General features: G+C 38.4%; 1 protein-coding gene across 1 annotated transcript; it reads left to right on the forward strand.

The window, feature by feature from the left end:
- The first annotated feature begins 904 nt into the window (after nt 1-904).
- On the forward strand, nt 905-11,955 carry rabac1 (Rab acceptor 1 (prenylated)). The gene is made up of 6 exons (XM_062991868.1): nt 905-991; nt 3,395-3,475; nt 4,757-4,966; nt 6,977-7,074; nt 9,068-9,169; nt 10,473-11,955. Exons 2-6 carry the CDS (start codon nt 3,405-3,407, stop codon nt 10,559-10,561), a joined length of 570 nt encoding a protein of 189 aa, XP_062847938.1. The 5' UTR covers nt 905-991; nt 3,395-3,404; the 3' UTR covers nt 10,562-11,955.
- Nucleotides 11,956-12,230: the final 275 nt, after the last annotated feature.

Consider the following 12,230-nt stretch of genomic DNA (forward strand, 5'->3'; position numbering starts at 1 on the left):
CCACGTGTCGGAGGGGGCGTGGGTTAGCTTCGTTCTCCTCAATCAGAGCAGAGATCGGCATTGGTGGAGAGGAAGCATGATGCAATGGGGCAATTGTACGTGCTAAAAGAGAGAAAAAGGGAGAAAATGCATAAATAAAATATTTTTTTTAAATTAAAAAAACAATTACTGAATCAGACTCGATCAGGCACAGCAGCACTGCTGGAGTTTTTAAATACTGTGTCCACTTACTGTCCACTCTATTAAACACTCCTACCTACTTGGTCTACCTTGTAGAAGTAAAGTCAGAGACGATTGCTCTACTGCTGCTGTTTAAAATGATCATCTTCTAGACCTTCATTAGTGGTCACAGGACACAGACCACGGGGCGCTGTTGGCTGGATATTTTCGGTTGGTGGACTATTCTCATTCCAGCAGAGACAGTGAGGTGTTTAAAAACTCCATCAGCATTGCTGTGTCTTATTCACTCATACCAGCACAACACACACTAACACACCACCACTCTGTAGTGGTCCTGTGGGAATCCTGACCATTGACGAACATGGTGAAAGCAGGCTAAAAGGTATGTAGAAAAACAGATGGACTACAGTCAGTAATTGTAGAACTACAAAGTGCTTCTATATGGTAAGTGGAGCTGATAAAATGGACAGTGAGTGTAGAAACAAGTAGGTGGTCATAATGTTATGCCGAATCGGTGTACATGGATTTAAAATTAGAAGGGGCGTCCCAATACTTTTGCCCCTGGAATGTACTGTTGATCCAGCTTTTCTTGAGACGTGCGTGTGTGTGTGTGTGTGTGTGTGTGTGTGTGTGTGTGTGTGTGTGTGTGTGTGTGTGTGTGTGTGTGTGTGTGTGTGTGTGTTTTCTGAGCAGTAGATGTCAGTGAAGCGCAGTACACACAAAAATCTGACTGTAGATAAGAAGAAGAAAATCAACCGCTCCACATCATCACGTCCGCCTTTTAACAACACCACAAAACACCTCAGATACAGTAAGAAAATGATACTTTTATTATTATATCATTTAGTAACATTATAGTATAGTACATACCGTATTATTTGGTTGGTGTTCTTCTATATTGTGCGTATATAAGAACGCTAAGAGTATTGGGTGTAGTTCGTGTCCAGATTAGTTATTGTTTTGCTTTGTAAAAGATGTACTATTAGCTGATTATATTTTACTTTAATAGATTTTAAAACCTTGGTCTTAATTTAATATAGCTTATTAATAAATATCTGGTGTATTGACATTTCGGATAGATTCTAAGGGTGGAACAATGTGACGCTGTTTTTTCCACCACATCATCTGTTCTTGCTCTAACACACCCTGGAACACAAAGCTGTTTACTTCTTGTTTCTGTCTAAGAAAAATGTTCTCAAATCTCAAAATTAAAGATCTTAAAGTACTTTAAAAAAAGTAACATCCCGGCTGAGCCTAAACTGGTTGTATCACCTTCAGCAACAACAATTGCAACCAAGCACTTTGGTTACTGTAGTTCAGTCTATAACACTGTTCTGGAGAAATTTGGGTCCATCTGTCATTGGAGGATTTATTCTTTTTGGACACATGGGGAAAAAAACAATCAGGTAGGGCTGGTCGGTATGACGGTACATTCGGTATACCGTCTTTGATTCCTTATACCGTATGGATTTTTCAAATACTGCCATACCGAAGCATAGTTAATACACCAACTGTAGGCTTCAGTAGGCAGCAAATCATATAATATTCCTCTATAGACAGTCGAGAAAGAAGCTTTCAGAGCAATATTTAAAACTGTGGATTCCAGGTATGTCTTACGGGGCGAAAATACTTCATGTTAGTCGTTATAAGCGAACTAGAAGCAGAGATATATAAAGTCATCCACTTTTCTACAACAGACCTGTGGTTAAGTTGTACAGTGGAGTTCACAAACGTCGATTTATTTGGTAAAAGGAGAGCCTAGGGTAATTGTACAATATTTTGATATTAAATAAACAATACAAATTTTATTTATTGCAACAGTTTCACGCTGACTGATTTGATCATATACTGTGTCATTTTATGGGGCCAAGCATAAAACATACTGTGATGTACTGTGAAACCATCAGAATCTTAAAAAATACTGTGATACAAATTTTTGGTCATACCGCTTTTGATGGCCAGACATACTTTGTGAGGATTTTCTGGTAGAGAGCAGAGGTTTCATGAATTCTCTCAGGTCGTCCATTGCCCTAAATAAGTCCAGCTTACCTGTGTCATTACACTTTCAAGACCATAGTTGGTCTTGTCCTAAAAGGACTTGTTGTCCATATTTTAAACATTTTATGTGTTGTTCCTATTTAAAATTATAATGTGTGATTCGATGAAATCCGCTTCAGGACCTTTATAATCACCAGATTTTGACATCCTTTAATTTCTGAGTACTGCTTCATCACAGAACCTTTCAAACAGGGGTGTCAAACTCACTTTCACCGAGGGCCACATCAGCATTATGGTTGCCCTCAAAACGCCATTTGTAACACATCCTGCTGCGATTACAGTCTGACCTTTATTTACAATTGTTGTTTTTCTTGAAGGCTAAATTGTGCATACTTAGCTCTGTGTTTGGTGTCAAAATGGAAAATGTATATTGTATATCTATGCTGTATATCTATTTTGTTCTCCTTTAGCACCGACACGGCCTCATAACACAAAAGACATATCGTTTTTTCTTCTTGAAGCACAAACTTGTATTGGCTTTCCCATCTTTCATTAAAGTGCCTTCCTTCTGCATCAGTTTTCTCTGTTTGGACATTTTGGGATTATTTGTAGATATTTCTTAACATCACTTGTTGGAAAACTGAATCATCTAGTGGCGGGATGCAGTCACTTTACAGGTCACAAAATCGACATAAATTGTGGAAGATGTAGTTGATGTATGATTTTACAATGTATTTTAAGACAATCATACACTTTTTAATCTCGCGCAGGCCACATAAAATTACGTAGTGGACCTTGAGTTTGACGCGTGTTCTAAAAAAAGGCCCAACATTCCACCACGAACAAATGGTTGCCCTGCTTTTATTATATTAATTATATTATATTATATTATATTATATTTATTATATTATATTATATTATATTATATTATATTATATTATATTAATTATATTATATTATATTATTATATAATATTATATTATACTATACTATACTATACATTTTTTATCCCCTATAGTATTATATAGTTCATATCATGCCTGTCATAATTACTGGCAGTGTGGGGACACTTATGATTTTTATTTTTATTTTATTATAAGTACTGTAACCTTATTTGTATAAGTGACTTGACCATATGACAGCAAGCAACAACTGTTTTGCATTAACTCCCAATATTCCAGCCATATGTAATTTTTGCATATTTGTTATGAAATAGGTGAGTAGAAATGGATGGAAAGATGACTGATCCCTTCAGCAGTGAGGCGGAAGAGCTTCCTGCAGCACGACTAGTCAACAGGTGAGTAGGATTATTTATTATTACTTTTTTTTTACAATAATAGCTTCAATACGTCTTTGCTTGATCTGTCACGATTATTACATAATTACCAAATCACAATGAATTGACGCAATTGTGATTAAGATCCCTGCAATGTTTGTCAGATTCCAGAGAGCTTAATATTCATGCTTAATCAAACATAAGGTTTATTATTAATGACATTGTTATATTTTATTTGTTTATTGTTATATTAAGTAAATGGGCAGTTATAGCCTAGTGGTTAAGGTACTATACTAGCAATCAAAAGGTCGCTGGTTCAAGCCCCGCCACTGATAGGTTGTCACTGCTGGGCCCTTGAGCACTGCCCTTAACCCTCAATTGCTTAGACAGTATACGGTAACAGTACTCTAAGTTGCTTTGGATAAAAGCATCTGCTAAATGCCAAAAATGTAAATGTGAATTAGGGCAGCATAGTGGCACATCAAGTAGAGTAGATGCTAAACAGCAATGTGGGTCCTGAAAACCTGGGTTTTCTTTATTCAGAAGGTGGACAGGCTTCTCTAAATTGCCCCTAGCTTTACGTAAGTAAGTGAGCGAACAAATGTGCGAGGGTGTGACACACTGTGACGGATTGGCATCCTGTCTAGCGTGTGTTTCTACTTTGTACTGCAGGTTAAACATAGACTCTGAGCAGGATATAGCAAGTACTAAACAATTAATATAATCAACTCGCTGTATATACTATCAATTTCTGCACACAGGCTTTAGTGGTTGGGGAAAAGTAGATCACAAGATAAGATAAGACTTGATTTCAAGTGTTCTATTACTTTTATACAACAGGTTTGCATCAAATAAACTGTTTAATATGGCATATTTTGAAATGTAGTTTCACCACAAGTGCCTAATATAATATTTATCTTAAATAATAGCAAAACGAAGTTTACAGTATTCATTATCTAACCCTTCTAAGTTATCTGACATACAAATTCAAATAAGCAACATATCAAGCACTACACAAACTCCCCCAACAACATATATACAAACATATAAATAGCCTAATAAATATGGAATTTACCATAGTAATGTCAAGTCTGATTAAAAGTCAGATTTCACTGTAGAATCCATCTTTTATACTATTTAAGGCTGGTTACTCTCAAAGTTTCTACTAAAAATGACACAGTAATATTGTCCATGCCATTGTCACCTTACTCATTGGAGGTCTAGATTTTGATTTGCTTAAAGCTGCTTTGTAATAATGTCTACCTGTCCTCATTCTCTTCTCCTCTTTCTTTCTGGCTTTAGGCTTTTCCCCAAAGGCTTCTCAGGTATGGTAGTGAAGGACTGGCTGGACCGACGTCGGAAGTCTATCAGGCCATGGGCTGGTTTTGTCGATCAGCGCAAGTTCTCCAAGCCTAAGAACTTTGGAGAATTGTGCCAGCGTGTTGTGAAGAACCTGGACACCTACCACAGCAACTATACCTTTATCTTCTTGGGGCTTATTCTCTACTGCATGTAAGAGATACTTTAAACTTAATGTAAATATGCACACTTAGACTATATGGCCAAAAGTATTTGCACATCTGACCATAAGCTTGTTGAACATCCCATTCTTATAAACAAAGGGTTTTGAAATAGAGTGACCTCAAGGTGACTTTTTATCTATAGCATTCACTCCTCTGAGAAGGCTTCTCACACGAATTTAAAGTATGTGTGTGGAAATTTGTGCCCATGCTATCAAAAGCATTTCCATGGCTGGACACTGATGTTGGTCAAGAAAGCTTCAACTGATGTTCCAGTTAACTCCTAAGCTGTTTAGTGGGACTGAGGTCACCGCTCTGTGCAGGACACTGGAGTTTAAACCGAGCTTCTCTTAATGTCTTTAAAGACCTTGCTTTGTGCACAGGGGCTGCAAAGTTGGAAGCATATCATTTCCTTTATATAATTGAAATAAATGTATATAAATGATTTATTACACTTGTTAGCAGTTGTTTTGACTGGTACACATGAATTTAAAAATTAGAAGGGATGTACCAATAATTTTGTCCATATAGTCTATAATAGGATTATTATTTAGGTTTTTTTCACTGATTAATCAGATGGACTGTGGGTACTCATTCCTTGCTGTTTCGGAGATACTTTCAGCCAGTCATCTGGTTATAACAACTAGTCTCTCCAGAGTCACTAAGGTCTTTATGCTGATCAGATCTGCTGCATTCAACACGTGAACTACAGGTAGCTACCATCAGCCCAGCATTTAATATATCCCTGACCATGACATGCATCATTGTCATGAAATAAGCATTGCCATGCAGATGTAGGTGATAGTCCCAATGTTCATCTGTGCTACTTGCTACTCACTGGCAAAAATACTTAATGTAATTTTTCTGCCATCAACATAATTAATGTTATGTAAGAAAAATGTACTTAAACACCAGCTAAGACTATTAAAAGATGAGTGCTTTAATTATGAAGTGTTGCTACATTATGGGTCACTCAACATTGGAAACAACATGAAAATGATAGTATATTTTATTTAAAACTGTCACAATGTCTGCTGAAATAGTATTATATAAGGAACATGCTCTATATGGCCCAAAGTATGTGGTCATCTGACCTTTTGGCAGTGTGTCTGTGGAAATTTGTGGCCATTCAGTAAAATGTGCATTTGTAGGGTCGAGCACTGATCTGGACGAAAAGGCCAAACTCAATAATTAATGTTCCAGCTTCTACTAAAGGTGTTCAGTTGGTTTAAGGTCAGATCTCAGGCCACTGGAGTCATTAAACCATGTCTTAATGGTATTTGAGAACAAGGGGCAAACTGGAACAGAAAAGAACCTTCTCCAAACCAATAAGCAGAAAGCATATACACCGATCAGGCATAACATTATGACCACCTTCCTAATATTGTGTTGGTCCCCCTTTTGCTGCCAAAACAGCCCTGCAACTGTGAGCTGCCCTGCAATTTGAGCTACAGTAGCTCGTCTGCTGGACGCTCCCCACGTGCATCAATGAGCCTTGGCTGCCCATGACCCTGTAGCTGGTTTACCATTGTTCCTTCCTTGGACTACTTTTGATAGATACTAACCACTGCAGACCAGAAACACCACACAAGAGCTGCAGTTTTGGAGATGCTCTGACCCAGTCGTCTAGCCATCACAATTTAGCCCTTGTCAAACTCGCTCAAATCCTCACGCTTGTCCATTTTTCCTGCTTCTAACTCATCAACTTTGAGGATAAAATGTTCACTTGCTGCCTAATATATCCCACCTACTAACAGGTCCCGAAATAAAGAGATAATCAGTGTTATTCACATCACCTGTTAGTGGTCATAATGTTATGCCTAGTCGGTGTACTTTCCCTTGCACCTGAACTCAGCATTTAGGAGGGGTGCCCACATTCTTTTGACCATATAGTGTACTGTTCATAGTTATAAGTGCAAACTACAGCTACATTGTGTGCAATTTGCAGCTGACATATTTTCCTAACTCCATATTTGCTGACACACTACTGTTTTTTTCACAGAATCAGCTCTCCGATGCTGCTGATCGCCATGGCTGTTTTTGCCGGTGCATTTTACATCATCCACCTAAAGTCTTTGGAGTCCAAGCTGGTTGTTTTCGGTAATTGTGTGTGTGTGTGTTTGTGGCTGTACAAGCTTTTATGCTCATCCAGCATAATTTGCATTTATCTGCACTTTCTTGGCTTTTCGTCATTCTCACATGCAGCACAATATATCAGGTTGCTCCATTTTGCACATAAAACCTGGTATAACCATGTGACATACAACACATAGCACATTAAATAACTGTTATGGAATTTATTATTTAAACACTGTTGTTAATGTTGGCATGGTGGTGCTGCATAGCATCATAGATTTTGGGAATTCTAGTTTGTTCCTTACCTCTGATTACTGCCTTTATGGAGTTTTGCAATTCTTCCCATATCCATGTGGGCTTCCTATGAGTACTCTGGTTTCACCCACCTCACAAAATCATGCAAAAGGTTAACTGTACCTAAGTGAACATGAGGTTTGTCCTGCTATGGATGCTCTAAGTCCGGGGTGAATTCCTTGCACCCCGTGTTTATCAATCCTGGTCAAGCCTAAAACATGAAATGCCAAAATATATACTACATTTAAAAAGATGTAGTTTGAATGATGCTGGTTGTACATACACTGATCATCCATAACATTAAAACCACCTCCTTGTTTCTACACTCACTGTCCATTTTATCGGCTTCACTTACCATATAGGAGCACTTTGTAGTTCTACAATTACTGACAGTAGTCCATCTGTTTCTCTGCATGCTGTGTTAGCCCCCTTTCATGCTGTTCTTCACTGGTCAGGACTCTCCCAGGACCACTACACAGCAGGTATTATTTAGGTGGTGGGTCATTCCCAGCACTGCAGTGACACTGACATGGTGGTGGTGTGTTAGTGTGTGTTAGTGTGTGTTGTGCTGGTATGAGTGGATAAGACACAGTAATGCTGCTGGAGTTTTTAAACACCTCACTGTCACTGCTGGACTGAAAATAGTCCACCAACCAAAAATATATCCAGCCAACAGCGCCCCGTGGGCAGCGTCTTGTGACCACTGATGAAGGTCTAGAAGATGACCAACTCAAACAGCAGCAACAGATGAGCGATCGTCTCTGACTTTACATTTACAAGGTGAACCAACTAGGTAGGAGTGTCTAATAGAGTGGACAGTGAATGGACACGGTATTTAAAATCTCCAGGAGCGCTGCTGTGTCTGATCCACTCATAGCAGCACAACACACACTAACACACCACCACCATATCAGTGTCACTGCAGTGCTGAGAATGATCCACCACCTAAATAATACCTGCTCTGTGGTGGTCCTGTGGGGGTCCTGACCATTGAAGAACAGGGTGAAAGCAGGTTAAAAAAAGTATGTAGAGAAACAGATTGACTACAGTCAGTAATTGTAGAACTACAAAGTGCTTCTATATGGTAAGTGGAACTGATAAAATGGACAGTGAGTGTAGAAACAAGGAGGTGGTTTTAATGTTATGGCTGATCGATGTACATACTAAGTTGTAGATATATTTATTAGAAAATGGTAAAATAATGATTAGGTTTAGCATGTTGCTGTGACAACTAAAAACCGGCTCTGTCCCCTCTTGTCTTTGCACCCTATTTGGATACGCTCAAGCTCTCTATACACTCCGGTCACACCCAGATGGCCGAGGACCACACTGATTTCCACATATTCTTCCACTGCCTGTGTTGGTGCTTCCACCTGACAGTAGAAGTTGTTGCTGCAGCAGCAACAAATTGATTTCCCAATCCAGTCTTTCCTCCTCCTGACATTTCCAGTTGTGTCTTTTGTGCAGCCGACCAGGCTTGACTGGGTCAATGCATTAACCCCTCTGCAACCCCCTTCCCTCCTGAGTGGCCTTATTTGCTTTTATTTGTTGCATAATGTTCTGATTCAGCATTTCAAAATGGGGATGTGCTTTTACATAACACCTAGCTGGTGAAGTGCAGTGAAGTGTGAAAGAGTGTTGTGTCTGTTCATGTTGGAAATGCCTTTGAAATTTCAGTACTAATTAATTAAAGCAATTAACACATCACTGCCCTTTTTGTCAGGCCGAGAGCTGACTCATGGTCACCAGCTTGGACTGGCTGGAGCGGTTTCACTACCGGTCTTCTGGCTTGCAGGGGCTGGAGCGGCTGTCTTTTGGGTACTGGGTAAGTGTCGTATTGTTCACATGCTTTTATGGGACTTTTGGTTATTGGAGTAGCATTAATAGTGTAAACAATAGCTTGTGAGCTAGACCACAAGTATGAAAAATGCAAACAGTGAAATATGTTGCAGATTTTTTTTTATTCACAATAATGTCACTTTCCCAACAGCTGCACCATGAAGTTAAACAAAAATGAGTTTTTATATATAGTATACCCATTATGGTGTATATATTTTTTAATGTGTTTTTGTTTTTAGTAAGTTAACATAATTGCTATGAGATATTTAATTACTTGAAATTTTAGTGCTTAATTGTAATTTATTTGCTGAATTTAAGAATTAGAAAAAAAAAACCAGAAGAAAGCATACAAACCGATGGTATCCAGGGTTCAGATCCCCAGCTGTGCTATCAACTGGTTAGGTGTCTTCCCCAAAGACATAGCCAGTCATGTCTGTATGTAGAGAGGGTTGTGCCTGAGGCCCTGTGATGGATTGGCATCCTGTTTGGAGAGTGTTAATGCACTGTGCCTGGGGATTCTGGAAAAACCAGACTCATCGCAACCATGACCAGGATAAAGGGGTGGTAAAACATGACAAGGGGGGCAAAACCACATACAGCTATTTAGATTATTAATTATATGTTATGACACTACACTGCAATGACACTACGTAGTAATAACATTATTGGGCTGTATTGGGCTGTATTGGGCTGTATTAGTGTGTATACTTACATTTTTGACCTTTTATCCAAAGCGAGACAGTACTGTGAGAGTATTCTGTCTAAGCAATTGAGTGTTAAGGGCCTTGCTCAAGATCCCAACAGTGACAACCAACTACAGCAGGTGCAGCAGTGTTATTTTAAACACCTCAAGCCAACAGCATCCAGTGATTAAAAGGTGTCCACTGATAAATGATTAGAGAAAGATCAACACACGTTATGCATGAAAAACTGTACATCTACAGCCAGTGCTAGGAGGGCATGTGTCCAGTATTCCTAACAACACTGCTGCACCTGATATACCAGAAGAACACACACTACCAACACACTTGTACCACTTTAATGCTGGGAGAACTGTCCACCACCCAGCCATCATCTGGTAAATAGGGGACCTTTAAGGTCCTTTTTGATTGATAAGTGGGTACAGGGTGGTGTTCTACAGAGCAACAGATGGGCTACAGCCAGCAATTGTGTACTTACAAAGTTGATCTGATTAATAATTGTACATACCAATTTGGTAAACCTAGTGAAGTGCTTAGTGAGTGTATGTCATTTAATCACTGATTGTTATTTGGTCCTGTTTCCTGCAGGAGCTACTCTGGCCGTGATCGGTACTCATGCTGCCTTCCGTGAACTAGAGCAATCAGACATGGAGGAGCTTCTGATGGAACCGGTTTAACCCCTCGGCTGTTGTCTGACCTCTCGTTCATCCAAACCGTCTCCTTTTTCTTGCTGCAGCCCCACACATGAAAGGCCTAAACACTGACCCAATGACTAGCCTGTTTATTCTGGACTGAATGCATATTATGCACATAAGGAAAAATCAACAATTTTATAATTTTTTTAAATGATGTCAGCCGATGAATAGAGGAAATGCATGTTTACTGAAGGAATAAGCACAGTAGATTACATAATCATTGATTGATCATAATCAATATTATACTATGTATCTTACATATCTGTTACATATACTGGGGCTGTGCATGTATCTTTTAACTGTTGTCCATTCAATCTATTGTCACAAAGGAAAACCCCATGCACACATTAAATTATGATGTGTAAAAAGCAAGCACATCAGTTAGAAACCAAAATTTTGGCTTTCTATATTAATATTCAATGTTCTTACAGTGGCATTATTTAATTGTGGATGTTTGGTGCCATCTCTGGTAGAAATGCGTTATTGCAACATGTAACCCATAGATTCATTTAGAGCTTCAGTTTGTGTCTTTAATTAGCTTCGCCTTAATGGTAAACATGTGGCATTGCAGGGTATTCCTACCTGAGTATTTACTTAAAGCTGCAGTATGCAACAGTAGTGACCTACCTGGTAAAATGCAAATAAGCAGATTTGTGAAACCAGTTTTGCTCCTCTATCCTTAAATTGAACTGATTTATTTAAAGCTGCAGTATGTATCTTTGGGAATTTGGTTCATCATACTGGCAGCAATGTGTCATTGAAAATAACCTACAAATCAACATTTTGAAAATCTGGTTCTTTACTAAATGAAACACATAGTCATTGAATTAAAGCTGCAGTGTGTAATTTTGTATTATTTTGAGAGCTGATAGCCAACAAAAATGGCATAATTGAAAAACGTACATGTTTGTGCTGTGATGTATTTTTGCGAGAGTTTGCTATGTTTTGGTCTTTTTTCTGCAGTTTTTACAGAAATGGCTTTGTCATGAGACAGCATTTTTCTTTATAATATATCATCAAACCTAAAGCTTTATTTTTACAATAATAGGACCATCACAGTAGTACTAATTTGGCATATTTTGCATAATAGAGTACAATTTCTTAATGCAGCTTGAGATGTTCTTATATATAAAACAAATCTTAAATATGTCTTTTCATATAGCTTTACATTTTCTAAGTTCTCTATTTTTTTCTTTACATGGTATAACAAAATATATCGAGCTTTTATCCATTATGTGGTATCAATACACCAAGTGCATTTATTGCAGGTTTGTTTCTTTGTTACTGATGCTTTTAAAGCTGTTTTTATTTAATTTCTCAACTTTTATCTTTGTTACATTCAGCTCAAAATGAAAGTGCAATAAAATCCTCATCCTGTAAAATGCTGTGTTCAGAGTCACTGAGAATAATGTGAAGAGATGAGATGAAGACTGAGTCTGTAATCCTTCAATTCAGCTACAAACCCTTTGCGTTGTGCAGTCGTAATTTTTCTTTCTCTCCTGTCTGACTCCTTGTCTGACTCCGTTGACCTTTCGCACCTCTTCTCCCTTCCTAGGACCATTTTAATTTCTCAGGTTGCCTTAGTGACGACCTTGGAGACTAGGCTTCCCCTCTTGCTTTAAATCAAACTGCGGCAAAAGCGAGCAGCGAT

This window comes from Trichomycterus rosablanca, chromosome 3, assembly GCF_030014385.1.
Source record: "Trichomycterus rosablanca isolate fTriRos1 chromosome 3, fTriRos1.hap1, whole genome shotgun sequence".
Lineage (NCBI taxonomy): Eukaryota > Metazoa > Chordata > Actinopteri > Siluriformes > Trichomycteridae > Trichomycterus > Trichomycterus rosablanca.